This window comes from Cetorhinus maximus, chromosome 22 (genome assembly GCF_964194155.1).
Source record: "Cetorhinus maximus chromosome 22, sCetMax3.hap1.1, whole genome shotgun sequence".
NCBI lineage: Eukaryota > Metazoa > Chordata > Chondrichthyes > Lamniformes > Cetorhinidae > Cetorhinus > Cetorhinus maximus.
The window spans coordinates 44357783-44377252 of NC_135900.1; the positions used below are offsets into that span (position 1 = coordinate 44357783).

A 19470-nucleotide genomic window follows, 5' to 3' on the forward strand; every position below is an offset into this window, starting at 1 on the left:
GTTCCAGGATTTTGACCTTGTGACAGTAAAGAAATGATATATTTCCAAGTCAGGATGGTGTGTGGCTTGGAGGGGAAAATACAGATGGTGGTGTTCCTATGCACCTGCCCTTCTCTTTCTGGATTGTAGCAGTCATGGGTTTGTCTAAGGAGCCTTGGCGAGTTACTGCAGTGCATCTTGTAGATGGTACACACTGCTGCCACTGTTTAACGGTGGTGGTGGAGGGAGTGAGTGTTTGTGGATGGGGTGCCAATTAACCAGGCTGCTTTGTCCTAGATGGTTGAGCTTTTTGAGTTTTGTTGGAGCTGCACTAGGGAAGAGGAGAGTATTCCATCACACTCCTGATTTGTGCCCTGTAGATGGTGGACAGGTTTTGGGGAGTCAGGTGGTGATTTACTCACTGCAGGATTCCTAACCTCTGACCTGCTTTTGTAGCCGCAGTATTTATATGGCTAGCCCAATTCAGTTTCTGGTCAATGGTAAACCTCCGGATGTTGATAGTGGAGGATTCAGCGATGGTAATGCCATTGAGTGTCGTGGGGCGATGGTTAGATTCTCTTTTGTTGGAGATGGTCATTGCCTGGCACTTGTGTGCAAATGTTACTTGCCACTTGTCAGCCCAAGCCTGGATATTGTCCAGGTCTTGCTGCATGTGGGCACGGACTGCTTCAGTATCTGAGGAGTCACGAATGGTGCTGAACATTGTGCAATCATTAGCAAACATCCCCACTTCTGACCTTATGATGGAAGGAAGGTAATTGATGAAACAGCTGAAGATGGTTGGGCCGAGGATGCTACCCTGAGGAACTCCTGCAGTGATGTCTTGGAACTGAGATAATTGACCTCCAACAACCTCCACCATCTTCCTTTGTGCTTGGTATGACTCCAACCAGCAGAGAGTTTTCCCCTGATTCCCATTAACCCCAGTTTTGCTGGGACTCCTTGATGCTATAGTTGGTCAAATGCTGCCTTGTTGTCAAGGGCAGTCACTCTCACCTCGCCTCTGGAGTTCAGCCCTTCAGCCCTTTTATCCATGTTTGACCCAAGGCTGTAAAGATATCAGGAGCTGAGTGGCCCGGGCGGAACCCAAACTGAGCATCAGTGAGCAGGTTATTTCTAAGCAAGTGCCGCTTGATAGCAATGTTGATGACCCCTTCTAGCATTTTACTGATGATCGAGAGTAGACTGGTAATTTGCCGGGTTGGATTTATCCTGCCTTTTGTGGATGGGACATAACTGGGCAAGTTCCCACATTGCCAGGTAGATGCAATTGCGTTGGAAAAATTTGGCTAGGGGTGTGGCAGGTTCTGGAGCACAAGTCTTCAGTACTATTGCCAAGACGTTATGTTGGCCCATAGCCTTTGCACTATCCAGTGCATTCAGCTGTTTCTTGATATCACATGGAGTTAATTGAATTGGCTGAAGACTGGTGTCTGTATAGCTGGGGACCTCTGGAGGAGGCCAAGAGCGATCATCCACTTGGCACTTCTGGCTGAAGATTGTTGCAAATGCTTCAGCCTTATCTTTTGCACTGATGGGATTATTTGTGGAGCCTCCTCCTTCAGTGAGTTGTTCAATTGTCCACCACCACTCGCGACTCTATGTGGCAGGACTGCAAAGCTTCGATCTGATCTGCTGGGTGTGGAATCACTTTGCATGCCGCTTGCGCTGTTTGGCAGATAAGTAGTCCTGTGTTGTAGCTTCACCAGGTTGACATATCATTATTAGGTATGCCCGGTGCTGCTCCTGGAATGTCCTCCTGCACTCTTTATTGAACCAGGGATGATCCCTTGGTTTTTTGGTAATGGTAGATATGCCGGGCCATGAGGTTACAGATTGTGGTTGAATATAATTCTGCTGCTGCTGATGGCCCACAGTGCCTCATGGATGCCCAGTCTTGAGTTGCTAGATCTGTTTGAAATCTATCCCATTTAACACGGCGATAGTGCCACACGGTATACTCGATATGAAGACGGGACTTCGTTTCCACAAGGACTGTGCGGTGGTCACTCCTACCAATACTGTCATGGACAGAGGCACCTGTGGCAGACTGATTGGCGAGAGTGAGGTCAAATAGATTTTTCCCTCTTGTTGGTTCCCTCACCACCTGTTGCAGACCCAGCCTAGCAGCTATGTCCTTTAGGACTTGGCCAGCTCGGTGCTTCCATGCCAGAGTACATTCTGTGCCCTTGCCGCCCTTAGTGCTTCCTTCAAGTGGTGTTCAACATGGGGGAGCACTGATTCATCAGCTGGGCGGGAGCGGTTGCCGGTACTTGGTAATGAGCAGGAGGTTTCCTTGCCCATGTTTTACCTGATCCCATGAGACTTCATGGGGTCCAGAGTCAACATTGAGGGCTCCAAGGACAACTCCCTCCTGACTGTATGCCATTGTGTTGCCACCTCTGCTGGGTCTGCCCTGCCAGTGGGACAGGACATACCCAGGGATGGTAGCGTCTGAGACGTTGTCTATAAGGTACGATTCCGTGAGTGTGACTATTTTGTCAGGCTGTTGATTGACTATCTGTGAGACAGCTCTCCCAATTTTGGCATAAGCCCCCAGAGGTTAGTAAGGATGACTTTGCAGGGTCGACAGGGCTGAGTTTGCTGCTGTTGTGTGTGGTGCCTAGGTCAATGCTGAGGGGTCCATCTGGTTTCATTCCTTGTAGACTTTGTTGCTGTTTGATACAACTGAGTGCCTTTTTAGGCATTTTTAATGGGCAGCTCAGAATCAACCACATTGCTGTGGGTCTGGAGTCACATGTAGGCCAGACCAGGTGAGGACGGCAGATTTCCTTCCCTAAAGGACATTAGTGAACCAGATGGGTCTTTATGACAACCGACAATGGTTTCATGGTCGTCATTAGACTTATAATTGAATTCAAACTGAAATTTTATTGAATTCAAATTCCACTACCTACTGTGGTAGGATTTGAACCCCGGTCCCCAGAGCATTACCCTGGGTTTCTGGATTACTTGTCCAGTGACGATACTAAAACGATCAAGAATCAATCTCTCTGTCTCATTCTCTTGTCGTCCTTTATGTATCTTCCTCTGCTTCAAATATTTGCCCAATGGTTTCTTTAAACGCGCAGTTACATACTTGGAGACCAGTCACCGGTTGCGTGTCACATAGATTAATATTATGACCATTGTTATTTCATGCTTTCATCAATAATCTAAATGTAGGTGATGGGGACATGATATAGATAAGAGTGAGAACTGAAGAGATTACTGAACTGCTGCAAGCACATTTCGATGCACTGGGTTCCCTGCTCGTCAATTCCTCTGATCTAATTTTAGAATGTAGATAATGTTCACCTGACTTCTGACCTGCACGGAACATGTGCAAAATTGTACTCTGCTTAATCACTTTACGCACCTTTTAGTTATAGAACAAATAGTGATTATTTCATTAAAATATTCCATCTCATTATTACTAACAAATATCCTCCTTAACTAATTAGTTTAATACTTGGCATTTGACTCTGCCTGTCATTTTTAACCTATATTTCTGACTATGTGGAGAGTTTCTAATTGAATTCTAATGTTGCAGGCACTGTATGGTGTATTACTGAAGAAGCTCTAGTTGCAATAATAATGAAAGCCAGTCCAAGGAGGCCTTTGATTCTGAAACGGAGGAAACGTCCCCTGACCTTCAGTAATCCGGTGGATATAAAGGAGAATGCTGCCGGGGACAAGAATGATCCGAGCAAACACAAAGCTGAATCCAGAGATTTTGGCACAGCCAACACCTGTCCAAGGAAAGATGACTTGGGAAACTCACAAAAGCACCCTGCTATCGAGACTCAAAAATTCCCTGAGAGAATTCGGATTGTGAACCACCCGTCAATGCCCAACACCCAAGTTGTGTTCATTCCAAAAAATGCTGATCTTCAAAGCATCATAGCAGCACTCACGGCAAAGGGAAAGGAGAGCGGCTCTAATGGACCCAAGAAATTCATTCTTCTGAGCAGTAATGCAACTTCCTCCTCTCGCCAGACTCAATCTTTGGAAAGCAATGATCCTTGTGCAACACGAGGAGGTTTTCCTACACTCCTGGAAAGGAGCCAAAAGTCTTTGGAGTTCCGAGAAGAGCCAAACTTAACAGTTGCTAACCCAAGTAGCAAAGTGGCAGGAGCGGACTTTGCAAGTAGTGTCAGCATCAAAAAGGAGGATGATCTCTCCGTGCACGTCCCACAAACACAGGTGCCTTCACCTGTCTACGACCAGGAGACTGGTGCAGGTAAGAAACGGTCCCTTGTGAGATTATAATATGGCACAGGGAGACTAGACAGAAAATACATCCTGTGAAGAAGTTGGAAAACAGATCAAAATACTATTCAATAATACTCTTCCCCAAATGGAATGTCTCACTGGAAATATTAACCTGCATCTCCGTTAACTCACTTCCTTTATCGTCAAAATTCCTGTGCATTTATTTGTAGATTTGAGACATTTACAGTTTTTCCTTTCATCTCTCCTTCATGCAGGAATTACAGCATGTGCATTTTGTTTCCAGCAAATTTGATCAATACTAAATACATCAGAGTTATTAATGTGTGGACATGCTTAAATAATTACGGGAACAATTCTGACAAAAGAACAAAAATAATATGAACTTGCTTTTTGCTCTGACTGTAGTGAGTGTATGAGTGACTTACAGACAATTTCAATTCCTCAAAAAATGATGGGAAACCACTTGTGTATTCCTCTTGCAGTTAATGTTGCTATCTGAACTCCACAATTAAATTCTAATTTAACTCCAGTAACTCCAATTTATACTTTTTCTACTAGCTTGTATTTTTGAATGTGTTTGAAGTGGCAAACCGGTTTTCCTAAGTGCAGGGCAGGATTGTATATAGGAAATTCTTGCTGTGGTGGGTGCACCCATGGCTGTACTGGAAGTTACAATCCTCAAGCAAACAAAGGCTAAATTCCCACTTTGAGCAGAAACGGGTTTTTAACCATTACTGTTTTAAGTGCTTAATGAACTTAAAGCATGTACGTACCTATTTTCAGTAGAAATCTCGTGTTTATCAGTTCAATAATTGGAGACAGCTCTGATCCCGTTAACCTCTCTGATAGAGCACAAGAGGTTTTACAATGTTTAACATCTTATGGGAGAGAAAATCCTTTGCTTCTCAATCACCCTTCTTTCCCTCTGCTCAATACTACGACCCACAAGGCAACAAGTTCCACTGACTGTCACTGCTCCCATCCAAGCACCCACATATCTCTATTTATCAACTTCATAAAGTGAAGAGGAGATCAATAAAGGTGTTCAAAATTGTGAGGTTTTAATGAGATCCTATGGATGTCGGCATGTAAGTTGACCTTCGAAGCCTTAACATCCTTTCAAAAACCAGGGTCTACTTATATGCCGAGCATGAAAGTGAACCACCTGCATGAGTCTGGGTAGTCGCCAATTTTAAAATGTCATCAGCATCCAACACAAAAAATGGGAGTGTGTTAAACTCCTGCGCATCTTTGCAACACAGCCCATATCAGCTGCTTGACTCTTTGCACCCTGTAAGGTACCAGTAAGTAAAACATACATTTGCAGGGTGAAAAATTGAGACTGACGACTAATGCAAGCATAGTATGCTGTAGCTGTAAAGGGGTGTCAACTTGTATGTCAGGTATATGCGTAAGCATGATTTTTGGGGTTGGAAAAATTGGCCGTCTTATACACTGGGCCGACTTATATGCCACAATTTACAGTAAGTAGAAAAAAATATTTTCACTGAGTTGACAATAAATGGCTTTGGCCCATGTTAGAAAATGGGATTGAGAAATTAGAACTGCCATGTTTAGCAAGAACAGTGCAAGTTTAATGGGCAGAATAGCCTACTATACTGCTATTCCCATTTTACACTCACAAGAAATCATTATACCCCTTCCTTTCTAGCTATAATGGGATATTCTACTCTTCCTCAGATTTAACAATTACATTTTGTTACTATTCCAAGCAATGTACAAATTCTTAACAGAGGAGAACAAAATTATTTCGTCCCAGTCCACCTGTCCAACGGACTATGCCTGCTAATTGTTAATGGATTTTCTGCCTTTCCTTTACTTCTCTGGATCTCATTATTTTTCTTGCTAATAACTCTCCAAAGTGCACAGAACACATTTATGGGTATTCTCTGCAATACTATATAATCTGTTCCAAAATCTACTCCGTGTATCCTCTCCCCTGTGGCAATGAAGATCAGAAGTTTGAAGGGCAGGAGCCAGTTGTCTTTTTTTATATTTATTCATGGGATGTGAGCATCACTGCCCATCTTTAATTGTCCATGAGAAGTTGGTGGTGAACTGTCCCCTTGAACTACTGCAGTCCTGTGATGTAGGTGCACTGCTGTTAGGAAGGGAGGTCCAGCTTTTGACCCAGCGATAGTGAAGGAACGGCAATATAGTTCCAAGTCATGATTGTGAGTCTTAGAGGAGAACTAGCAGGTGGTGGTGTTCCCAATTATCTGCTGCCCTTGTCCTTCTAGAGGGTAGAGGTTGTAGGTTTGGAAGGTGTTGACAAAGAAAGCTTAGCAAGTTGCCGCAGTGCATCTTGTAGATGGTACACACTGCTGCCACTGTGCACCACTGATGAAGGGAGTGAATATTTAAGGTGGTGGATGGGGTACCGATCAAATGGGCTGCTTTGTGCTAGAGAGTATCAAGCTTCTTCAGTGTTGTTGCAGTTGCACTCATCCAGGCACGTGGAGAGTATTCCATGACACTCCTGACAGGTAAATGGTGGATAGGCTTTTGCGGGGTTGGGTGGTGAGTTACTCACTGCAGAATTCCCAGCCTCTAATCTGCTATTTATTTGACTGGTACAGTTAAGTTTCTGGTCAATGATAAAGCCCAAAATCTTGATATTGGTAGATTGAGCAATGTTAATGCTGTAAATCTAAGAGGGGATGGCTAGAATCTCTGTTGTTGGAGATAACCATTACTCAGCACTTAAGTGGCACAAATGGTACTTGCTTCTTATCAGCCCAAGCCTGAAAGTGGTCCAGGTCTTGATGCATTTGAGCAGACTGCTTTAGTATCTGAGGAGATGCAAGTGGAAATTAAACTGGTAATTATTAGCAAACATCCCCACCTCTAACCTTATGACAAAAGGAAGGTCATTGATGAAGCAGCTGAAGATAGTGAGCCTTAGGAACTCCTGCAGCGATGCCCTTTGGCCTCCAACAACCACAGCCATCTTCCTGCATCTCAAACTCAGGTTCTGTGCATTGGAGAATCAATGCACCCTTTATAACATGCAGTGTGGTGTAAAATTTCTGCAACCAATGGATGTTAATGGGTTTGGATGACTCCTTGGGCTATGGCAACAAAGCTGAAGAGGGTGATGTAGTCATGCAGTAGCCCTTAATTGTAATGCATTACCAGTAATTTCCTTGCACACAACTGCATTGTGGTTGGATTATTTGGGTACTGGGAAATAGTTCGAGTTCTGCAGTAGCTTTCACCAGTCAAACTCAAAGTTTCTTCAAAGCTGAGTTTTTTTTTACGGAATCAGCAAGGAGAAAGCTACAAAATGGTCAACTGCTGCCAGTTAAAATGGGCAACTGGCTGAACTTGTGAATTGTGGCTTAAAATATAAATGGGGTGCAGCAGATTAAAGCAAGGACATAATAGGTCCTGATGACAGAATCTAATCACGAGAAAGATGCCACAAAGTGATGTACAGTGGCTGACCTACGTCAGGCAAGCTTTCTACTTTTTATGCAAACACTCTGCCATTATTTCCTTCTCTTAGCTCCTACAGTTCCTGAGCGCCTTCTCCTGGATGACAGTCTGACTAACATTCAGTGGCTGGGTAAGATGAGCACAGACAGCCTGGCTGCTTGCAGCGTGAAGGATGAAACTGAGAAAGAAAACCAAGTGCCTCCAACAGAAGGTGCCATTGTAAGTGCTGTTCTTCCCAGCTTGATGTTCAATTCTGGGGCATTTGAAAAGCTGCATCAACTTTGAAGTAGTTATCCATTTGATAACTTTAGTTTACATACAGGTATTCAAAGGGAGCAATTAACAATCTGGGAAAACATTGGGGCCAGGAACAGTAATTGAGTATTCAAAAAGTGAATGGGAGGAAGAGATGAGTTTGGAAGGGATTGGAGTATAGTGAATGAGTGATGCCAGAGGCAATGATTTGGTGAAAACAAGGATGTTGAAAGAAGAGATGAGGAATTAGTGCAGCAAGTTTTATGACTGTTGCATTTTGCTTTGCCTTGATTCCTTAGTGTTTCAGAATGTTTGTTCAGAAAGTTGAACTTGTATTTGTTATGGCCACTTTTGGTTGGCTTAAGTAAAGTTAGGGGAATGTAGAATTAACTTTTACCTGGTATGTAACTAACTTACACTATCCAAGGTCAAGTGCAAAAGATGACTTGCTGTGAATCTATCCTTGCTATAGCTGTCCTAGGACTGACCTGACCAACATTAGAATTCAGTAATGTGAAGGACCTTATGTGAATTTGATGTGTCACCCAAAATATATATTTAGAAGGCTGTGTTTCTATTTTCCACAGTACTTTGATTTTGTTCACATTTTCTGTGATGGATCTTCTCATTGCAGGCAGAGTCTGTTCACGAACGACCTCCATACTCCTACATGGCAATGATTCAGTTTGCGATAAATAGTACCCAGAGCAAGAGGATGACCCTGAAAGAAATCTACACCTGGATTGAGGATCATTTCCCCTATTTCAAACATGTAGCCAAACCAGGTTGGAAGGTAAGGTGAAAGTATTTACATCGGTAGTAATGTGTAGGTTGCCACTGAGCTTTAGATCATTAACATATATCACAATGGTATGGAGGGTTACAAGTTCAGTCGCCACTCCTGAAATCTCTTAGCTCCTGATAAATTATGTGGGGCAGAGGCTGCAGAACATTTTATGGGGAGGTTGAGGAAAAGGAGCATGGGGTATCCCGCCTTGGCAGAACCTTGCATCTCCCAAGCAGTTGGTGCAGATCTGAGTCCAGGTGGACTTGCTGCCATGAGAAAAAATACATAAAGTAAAAACATAATGAACAGGAGTAAGTCATACGGCCAGTCTAGCATACTCTGCTATTCAAAAAGATTATGGTTGATCCTCAATCTCAACTCACTTGCCTGTTCAATTCCATATCCCTTGATTCCCTTAGAATCAGAACATCTTTCGATCTCAGCCTTGAATAAACTCAACAGCTTAGGCAACCTTCACATCCACAACCCTCTGGGGTAGAGCCTTCCAAACATTCAGAGCCCTCTGAATGAAGACACTCCAGTTTTGGTCTTGCCAAAGCCATGTACAGTCTCAGCAACACTTCCTTTCTCTTTTACTCAAGCAGACTTGCAATAAAGGCCAGAGTATTATTTGCCTTCTTAATTGCTTGCTGTTCCAGCATGTTAACTTTGTGTTTTGTGTTTCCATTTCAAAGCTATTAGGTAAAGAGCTTAAGGCCTGAAATTTAAAGCAAAATTAAAAATCTCAACTTAGTTCCCAGCATTGTTGGCATCTAGTAGGAGCTTTATCATCTGGCTAAAATAAAACAAAACTGTCAATTATTATCGGCTTATTTTCTGTTTCTGTTTTTGACTCCAAAAAAACTAACGCACAGATTGCAAAGGCCACATCATTCCTAACTATTTATGAGGCAATGCATGCTAGAGGAAAAATAATGTTGGGTGATTTTTTGAGGGGGGCGCCATAGCCTCCGAGCTCCAGGGCAGCGCATCTGGGTGCTACCCCTACCCCAAAGATGCGCTGGGGAACATCCCACCCCCATCCCCCAGCAATTCCCAGATAAGGATTGCACAGCAATTACCCAGGAAATTCAAACTTCTGATGGGCAATTGCCCTGCACTGGGAACCATCTGAAAATGTGATTTAAATCGCAAACTTTGAATGGTTCTGCCTGTCTCACAGCAATAGTTACCCAGAAATAGCTAGAAGAATGAAAACCACTTGTAGCTTCTGGGTAACAATGGCATTGACCCACCCCAATCCTCCACAGGATTCCCAACCACACCGCCCCGGGAGCACTCTGCAGTACACAAACCTCACCCAGCCTGAGTCGGAAGGCCAGGCAAGATAGGATCGGCTGGATTTCCAAGAAGTTTTGAGTGGAGTGGCAATCCGACTCAATTGTCACTCCATCAGAAGTTATGGCCCAATATGTACGGCATTTCAAGAGGAGATTTTTCCCTCCGTTTGGCAGTTCTAAAAATCCTAGAGGTTTTCATGTAAACAATAAAAATTTTCAAGGAGCGACTTTCTTCAGTGCCAAATTTCGTTCACACTCCTATGAGCACTTTGGGATAGTTTACTGTGTTATGGTGCTATATAAATGCAAGTTTTTATTGTTACTGCTTTCCATTTATGCTTCGTTAACTTGTAATACTGATTGTCATTCCTCCCTGTCTCAGAACTCTATTCGGCACAACCTATCTCTGCATGATATGTTCATACGTCAAACATCTCACAATGGCAAGATATCACATTGGACAATCCGTGCTGAAGCCAACCGCTTCCTGACATTGGATCAGGTTGTTAAGGTGCGTTTTCTGTGTGATCTTTTTTTTAAAACTGTGTTTTTTATGCAGATTTATAGTTTTTTGTCAGGAGCCTGATAAATATCTGGTAAATCACAATATTGAGAAGCATAAGGATTAGTCTAAACAGGTACTTCACGATTACAATATGGAACAACATGTTACTTATGTTGCTGAGGCCGAGGAAGTAAATAATCATTATTTCATTATGATAAATTATAATGTCGGGTTGGTATCTGGAGTTTTTCTCAATTATCTTGGAGAACAGAGAGAAGCTTAACAATTTCTTCCTTTTGAAATTTTACCTGCAATTAATGTTAAAACAAATTTCAAAATCCAGACCAGGACAATTTTCATTGTAACAAACAGAAGAAAAGTGCTTGACAAATGTCCATAGTTTAATTTACTTGTAAATACTGGACTCCATTTTCTATTGTCACTATGAGCTACCCATCTTTACTCAGGTAAATGATTTCTTTGTAACCAGGGTTGTTTCGATTGTGTCTTCCAACTTGGGCTTCTTTGAGAATCAGGAATGGCACACGATTGAAGTTATTTCGAATTATAAATGTTTTATGCTAATAAGACCTGTTGATTATTCAGTGCAATTGGTAAACTAGGTTAATCCATTTGTGTTCCTGTTATATCAGCTGTTAGTCCATATTTTCAGGATTTAAATATTACAGATTTGTTATTAATGTGGCTTTGCATGCATATTTTGTGACAGAGGCAGGCAGACACATAGAATGGTTACAGCATTGAAGGAGGCCATTCAGTCTGTGATGTATGTGCGGCTCCCTGCAAGAGCAACTCAGCTAGTCCCACACCCCCACACTTTCCCCATAGCCCTGCAAATTTTTTCCCTTCAGGTGCTGATCCAATTCCCCTTTGAAAGCCACGATTGAATCTTCCTCTACCACACTCTCAGGCAGTGCATTGCAGATCCTAACCACTCACTAGTTCTTGATCCTTTGGGCAGTGGGAACAGTTTCTCCCTATCTACTCTGCCCCAACCCCACATGATTTTGAACACCTCTATCAAATCTCCTCTCAACTTTCTCTTCTCTAAGGAAAACAACTGCAACTTCTCCGGTCCATCCAAACAACTGAAGCCTCTCATCCTGGAACCATTCTCATAAATCTTTATGGCATTCGCCTACAAAATAACAGTGACTGTGCTTTGAAGGAAATTCATTGGCTGTGAAGCAATAAGGATGGCCTAAGGACTTGAAAGATTTATATATCAGTTCTTTTTGATGCTAATTATAGAAGAGGGTTGTTGAGTGACATGCTGCATTTATTGAGCTCCATAAAAATGTCCTGTTGCTGGGAGGCACCTCGTTGCAGTATGATGTCCGCTTTTTAAATTTATATATGTATTTTAACCTTCAACACTTCTCGTTCTTGGTCGACGTTTCATGCAGTCATCGGATTACAGCCCAACTGACCAGGCTCATTGGATCCAAGCAGTGCCTTTGCTGGTTTGTCAACAAGTAAGACCCATGTGCTCTTGGTGGCATCTTCTCACCTCTTTGTGCTGATTTCTATTTAGGTGGGCCATGGAAGGGAGGCATTACTTTTGGCGATATGTACTGGGATGTCAATAACCTCAGCTATTATTTCTCTTTAATGACTGAATTCAGTATTTAAAACAAGTATGCATTAATTAATTTACTTGTAGTCACTGGACTCTATGTTCTATTGTTGCTGTGAGCTATTCCTATCCATCCTTACAGGTAGATGATGTCTTCATAATCAGGGTTGTTTTGCTCTGTCTTTCGACTTCTCTGCGAAACAGAAATGGCACATGATTGTATCAACAAGACCAAAGTGTCAGGCCCACAAATGGGTGGGAAAGAATCAAGAGAAAGAAAATGAGCAGGGAAAAATGCTGATTGATTGACGTCCCATCTACAAACATTCACTCCCTCCACTATTGACACACAGTGGCAGCAGTGCGTGCCATCTACAAGATGCACTGCAGGAACTCACCAAGCCTACTTAGGCAATAACTTCCAAACCCACAACCGCTACCATCTAGGACAAGGGCAGCAGATACATGGGAACACCACCACCTGGAAGTTCCCCTCCAAGCCAGACACCATCCTGACTTGGAAATTTATCACCGTTCCTTCAGTGTCGCTGGGTCAAAATCCTAGAACTCCCTCCCTAACAGCACTGTGGGTGTACCTACACCATATGGACTGCAGTGGTTCAAGAGGGCAGCTCACCACCACCTTCTCAAGGGCAATTAGAAATGAGCAATAAATGTTGGCTAGCCAGTGACACCCTCATCCCATGAGTGGGAAAAAAATAGAAACTGAGAATAAGAGAAGGGAAATGATGGATTAAAAATCCAAGAAAGCAAATGAGATTCAGGAAAGGGAATCTCATGAAAAGGACCCAGAGTACAGGAAGGAATTGGTGCAGAGAGTGTGGATCACAGAAACAAAAATATTAAGTAAGGAAAAATGTTTGGAACATTTCCTTGGATTATATCCCATACATTTAAACAAATATAGTGACTAGTTGGTAAATAGTAGTTGGTAAATTATTGCCTGTAACTTGAAGAGTTTATGTAGTGTCATAAAATTAAAATGAATTGATCAGTGACATCTAAATCATGGATTCAGCTACAACTTTGTCTTCATTGGGATCTATTTTTTATCGTTTAGAAAGGGTTGCTGTATTATATCTTACCTTATAACACATCTTATTGTGCCTCTGCAGAAGAAATGTGCAGTGGTTATGGTATGTTTACTGATCTTGCACATATGAAAACATGCACTGTTTAATTTTTTTTGTTTAATTTGTTCAATTTTAGCAACAGAAGAGAACTGGTAACACTGAGCTGCCAAAGAACAATGTCGCTATCAGCACAGGTATGTGGTAGTTCTGTTAAAGGTCAACTTAACTTCGAAGTGCTGCAATTTCAATGTGTTCTTATAAGTTAATATCCAGGAAGTACATACACCTGCTGGAAAGGAGGGACTGTCTGACATTAGTCCTGAGCCATGTTTAATGATACCTTTTGCGGAGTCCTGGGAGTTGGGTATCTGCTTGTTTTTTTCTCACTCCTTCATGGGATGTGAGTGTCGCTGGCTAGGCCAGCATTTATTGCTCATCCCCAATTGCCCTTGAGAACGTGGCGGTGAGCTGCCTTCTTGAACCACTGCAGTCCATGTGGTGTAGGCTCAAACATGGACAAAAGAACTTAACTCCCAAGGTGAGGTGAGAGTGACTGCCCTGGACATCAAGGCTATATTTGACTGAGTGTGGCATCAAGGAGCCCTAACAAAACTGAAGTCAACGGGAATCAGGGGGGAAACTCTCTACTAGTTGGAATCATACCTAGCACAAAGGAAGATGATTGTGGTTGTTGGAGGTCACTCATCTCAGCTCCAGGACATCGCTGCAGGAGTTCCTCAGGGTAGTGTCCTCAGCCCAACCATCTTCAGCTGATTCATCAATGACCTTCCTTCCATCATAAGGTCAGAAGCGGTGATGTTCGCCGATGATTGCACAAGATTCAGCACCATTCTCAATTCCTCAGATACTGAAGCAGTCCATGTCCAAATGCAGGCAAGACCTGGACAATATCCAGGCTTGAGCTGACAAGTGGCAAGTAACGTTCACGAGAGAGAATCTAACCATCGCCCCTTGACTTTCAATGGCATTACCATCACTGAATTCCCCCACTATCAACATCCTGGGGGTTACCATTGACCAGAAACTGAACTGAACGAGCCATATAAATACTGTGGCTACAAGAGCAGGTCTGAGGCTAGGAATCCTGCAACGTGTAACTCACCTCCTGACTGCCCAAAGCCTGTCCGCCATCTACAAGGCACAAGTCAGAAGTGTGATGGAATACTCCCCACTTGCCTGGATGAGTCAGCTCCCACAACACTCAAGAAGCTTGACACCGTCCAGGACAAAGCAGCCCGCTTGATTGGTATCACATCCACAAACATTCACTCCCTCCACCACCAGCCGCACAGTAGCAGCAGAGTGTCCCATCTACAAGATGCACTGCAGGAATTCACCAAGGCTCCTTAGACAGCACCTTCCGAACTCACGACCACTGCCATCGAGAAGGGCAAGGACAGCAGATAGATGAGTACACCACCACCTGGAAGCTCCTCTCCAAGCCACTCACCATCCTGACTTGGAAATATATTGCTGACCCTTCACAGGGGATGCCATGGGCAGTCACTTTCACCTCACCAAGTCAAGTGACATAAGAGAACTAAAGAGAAAAAAAGTATTCCTTTAAACATGGCGGGTGAGCTGCTCATTTTGCCGCCCGCCCACCACCGATACTATAGGGTTGAGCTTGGGGGGGGGTGGGTGGGAAGGTAGTGGGATGGGCACCCACCTTATTTTACATGCCCACCCTTCAGGAAACATGCCCACCGGGGCCACGTAAAATTCAGCCCAATGTCTCTTGGGCAAGTAATGCCTGTCCCAGAGCCACGTGGACAGATTGGAACCGGCTCATTCTGTGTTAAACAGCTGAATTATTTTTACTTAACCTCCTATTATCTGGCTTTGCCAAACTTCCAGTGTAGGGCTAAAACTCTACAGAATAGATCAACTCTGATTCCAATTCTGATTCCGCCCATTCCAATTCCAGCGCAATGTGTATGGATTCTTTGGCCTAAACCCAGTGCTGCAATCTCCAGCTTTTGTGTCCATACCAAACGGTGGAAAAGTGGGAAATTCTGACATTAAAATCTGGGTATGTTTTGGAGAATACCTGTAACCCACTTGAAGGAAGCCTCAGCAACAGGATAATTTATAATAATTAAAGGGAGGGTATTCATTTAAATTACCTCTTCATTCTAAACATTGAAAAACATGCTGGAGATTGCAGCACTGGGTTTATCCAGCAGGCCCATTAAAGTGTGACTCACCACATCCCCTCTAGCCTTTGATAACGATTAACATCTTTTTTACAATTTAGGAATTTGATCCTAATTCAGCTCTATCATCAGAGAATAAGGCTGGAAGCAGTAACTGAGTTAAACAGTGTTAGGACCTTAATACACTCAGTTGAAATAATATAATCAAGACATTCTCCCTCTCAATTAATGACTTCATCTGTTTTGATGCAAATTCACCTCTTTCACACTGCTGGGCCCTGCTTTGCTATTTCCTCCCCTACCTAAAGTCGTCTCCAATTTACACATCCTGAACCCCAAGAGTGAGATGTTGATCTCCAACATGTTTTCTCTGTTTTCTTTGCACAGAAGTTAATCTGAGAAAGATGAAGCCACTGTTGCCTCGGACTGACTCCTACCTGGTGCCCATTCAACTGCCGGTCACCTCCTCCCTCATCCTACAGCCATCCCCTCACATCACCCTGCCAACAATCCAGGGGCACCCTTCCTCGGCCACAAGCAGCAGCGAGTTGGCCAGGAAGCGCAAGCGTGTTCGGATTGCACCAAAGGTAAGATATAGTTAGTTAGTTATAGGCATTCTAAGAACATAAGAACTAGGAGCAGGAGTAGGCAATTCAGCCCCTCGAGCCTTCCCCGCCATTCAATACGATCATGGCTGATCTCATTTCAGCCTCAACTCCAATTTCCCGCCCTCTCCCCATAACCTTTCAACCTGTTACTAATTAAAAATCTGTCTATCTCCTCCTTAAGTTTATTCGGCATCCTGGCATCCACTGCACTCTGAGGTAGTGAATTCCACAGATTCACGACCCTTTGAGAAAAGTAATTCCTCCTCACCTCTGATTTAAATCTACCACCCCTTAGCCTAAAACTATGGCCTCTTGTTCTAGAATGCCCCACAAGGGGAAACATCCGCTCCACAGCTACTTTGTCTATCCACTTTAGCATCTTATATACCTCAATTAGACCTCCTCTCATCCTTCTAAACTCTAGTGAGTATAGGCCTAAACTGCTCAATCTCTCCTCATAAGACAAGCCCCCGCATCTCTGGAATCAATCTAGTGAACATCCTCTGAACCACCTCCAATGCAACTACATCCTTCCTCAAGCAGGGGGACCAAAACTGTGCACAGTACTCCAGGTGCATTCTGACCAATGCCTTGTTTAGTTGCAACAACACTCCCTATTTTTATACTCTATTCCTTTAGCAATAAATGCCAAAATTCCATTTGCCTTCCTTATTACCTGCTGTACCTGTATACTAGCTTTCAGTGATTCATGCACGAGGACACCCAGATGGCCTGATGGCCTACATCCCAGAGTCTTAACGGAAGTGGCAGCGGAGATAGTGGATGCATTGGTAATAATATTCCAAAATTCCCTGGATTCTGGAAAGGTTCCAGTGGATTAGAAAAATGCTAATATAACACCCTTATTCAAAAAGGAGGGGAGGCAGAAAGTAGGAAACTATAGCCCAGTTAGTTTAATGTCTGTCATTGGGAAATTATATATCTCAATTAGACCTCCTCTCATTCTTCTAAACTCTAGTGAGTATAGGCCTAAACTGCTCAATCTCTCCTCATAAGACAAGCCCCCGCATCTCTAGAATCAATCTAGTCAACCACCTCTGTACTGCCTCCAATGCAACTACATCCTTCCTCAAGTAAGGGGACCAAAACTGTGCACAGTACTCCAGGTGCATTCTCACCAATGCATGGTATAGTTGCACTGAAGCATTCTGAAGTTTCTCTCCCATTAAATAAGTCGCCTTTTTATTCTTCCAACCAAAATGGATAACCTCACACTTATCCACGTTAAACTCCATCTTCCAAATTTTGGCCCATTTACCTAACTTGTCCATATCCATTTGTAAATTTCTTATTTTTTCATTGCAACATACTTTCCTACCTATTTTGGTGTCATCTGCAAATTTAGCTATCGTACCTTCTATCCCTGAATCCAAGTCATTAATATAGATTGTAAATAGTTGGGGCCCGAGGTCCGAACCCTGTGGCACCCCACTAGTTACAGCTTGCCATCCAGAAAAAGACCCATTTATCCCAACTCTCTGCTTTCTGTTAGTTAGCCAATCCTCTATCCAAGCTAATATATTACCCCTAACTCCGTGTGATCTTATCTTGAGTATTAATCTTTTGTGTGGCACCTTATCAAAGGCCTTCTGGAAGTTCAGATATACTACATCTACAGGGTCCCCATTATCCACTTTGCTTGTCACATCTTCAAAGAACTCTAGCAAATTAGTCAAACACGATTTACTCTTCATAAAACCATGCTAACTCTGATGGATTGCATTTTGACTTTCCAAATGCCCCATTAGTACTTCCTTAATAATGGATTCCAACAATTTCCCAATGACAGACATTAAACTAACTGGCCTATAGTTTCTTACTTTCTGCCTCCCCACCTTTTTGATTAAGGGTGTTATATTCGCATTTTTCTAATCCATTGGAACCTTTCCAGAATCCAGGGAATTTTGGAATATTATTACCAATGCATCCGCTATCTCCGCTGCCACTTCCCTTAAGACCCTGGGATGTAGCCATCAGGTCCTGGGGACTTGTCACCCTTTAATCCCAATAGTTTGCTCAGTACTTTTTCTCTAGTGATGGTGATTGTTCTAAGTTCCTCCTTCTCTATACCCTCTGCTCTACCTGTTACTATTGGGTTGGTACTAATATCCTTCACTGTGAAAACTGAGGCAAAATATTGATTAAGCATCTCTGCCATTTCTGCGTTCCCCATTATTAACTCCCCAGTCTCATCCTCCAAAGGACCAACATTCACTTTAGCTACTCTCTTTCCTTTTATGTACTTGTAGAAGCTTTTGCTATCAGTTTTTACATTTTGCGCTAGTTTCCTTTCATAATTTACCTTTGCTCTTTTTATTATTTTTTTAGTAACCCTTTGTTGATCTTTAAAAGTTTCCCAATCTTCCAGCCTGCCACTGACCTTTGCAATTTTGTATGCCTTAGTTTTTGCCTTTATGTTATCTTTAACTTCCTTGCTTAGCCATGGATGCTTTTTCCCCCTCTGACCATCTTTCTTCCTCTTTGGAATATATTTTACTTGGGAAGAATTGAATATCTCTTTAAATATCTGCCACTGTTCATCAACTATCCTACCTTGCAGTCTTCCTGCCCAGTCCACTAGGGCCAAATCTGCCCTCATGCCTATGTAGTTACCTTTGTTTAACTCCAGAACACTAGTGTGGGACTCAAGTTTCTCACTCTCAAACTGAACTTGAAATTCTAGCATGCTATGATCACTCTTCCCTAGAGGATCCTTTACTCTGAGATCATTAATTAATCCCATCTCATTACACAAAATGAAAGCCAGAATAGCCTGCTTCCTGGTTGGTTCCACAACATATTGCTCCAAGAAACAATCTCTAATACACTCTATGAACTCTCCCTCGAGGCTACCCTTGCCAATTTCATTAGTCCAGCCTATATGCATATTAAAATCACCCATGATTATTACCATGCCTTTCTACATGCTCCCAGTATTTTCTGGTCTATACTGTGCCCTACTGCTAACTACTGTTTGGGGACCTGTAAATTACTCCCAGCAGGGACTTCTTTCCCTTGCTATTTCTTATTTCTACCCAGAGTGACTCTACGTCTTGCTCTCCAGTGTCTATATCATTGCTCACTATAGCACTGATCTCTTCCTTTACTAACAAAGCTACACCACCTCCTTTTCCTTCCTGCCTATCCTTCCGAAACACTGACTACCCTTGGATATTCAACTCCCATACCTGTTCTCCCTGTAACCATATCTCAGTAAGCTACCCATGGATATAGCCTTCTCATACTGTCTGACACCAGTGCATCCAGTGCTAATGATGTTTACCAGTAGGAAATTTTAGAACTTTCCAAAAATTTGAAACGTTTTGTAGCCACCTCAGAAATTTCCCTTTGTATGAAATCTGTACTTGAAGGTTGCCAGCGCATCTGGACTCAAGTAACATTGATTGATAAAGTGCTCTAGCACTTGAAG

At 42.9% G+C, this 19470-nt stretch overlaps 1 protein-coding gene across 2 annotated transcripts in view; it reads left to right on the forward strand.

Moving 5' to 3' along the window:
- Positions 1-19470, forward strand: part of foxm1 (forkhead box M1) — a 29608-nt gene that overhangs the window by 1369 nt on the left and 8769 nt on the right. Inside the window, exons 2-8 of one of the 2 annotated variants that reach the window (XM_078567581.1) lie at positions 3554-4243; positions 7766-7914; positions 8585-8743; positions 10421-10549; positions 11971-12039; positions 13371-13428; positions 15799-15998. In XM_078567581.1, coding sequence (XP_078423707.1) covers positions 3598-4243; positions 7766-7914; positions 8585-8743; positions 10421-10549; positions 11971-12039; positions 13371-13428; positions 15799-15998 — 1410 coding nt within the window. In that variant the 5' untranslated portion in view covers positions 3554-3597. The remainder of the gene's footprint in view (positions 1-3553; positions 4244-7765; positions 7915-8584; positions 8744-10420; positions 10550-11970; positions 12040-13370; positions 13429-15798; positions 15999-19470) is intronic. The other variant, XM_078567582.1, reaches the window with a different exon arrangement.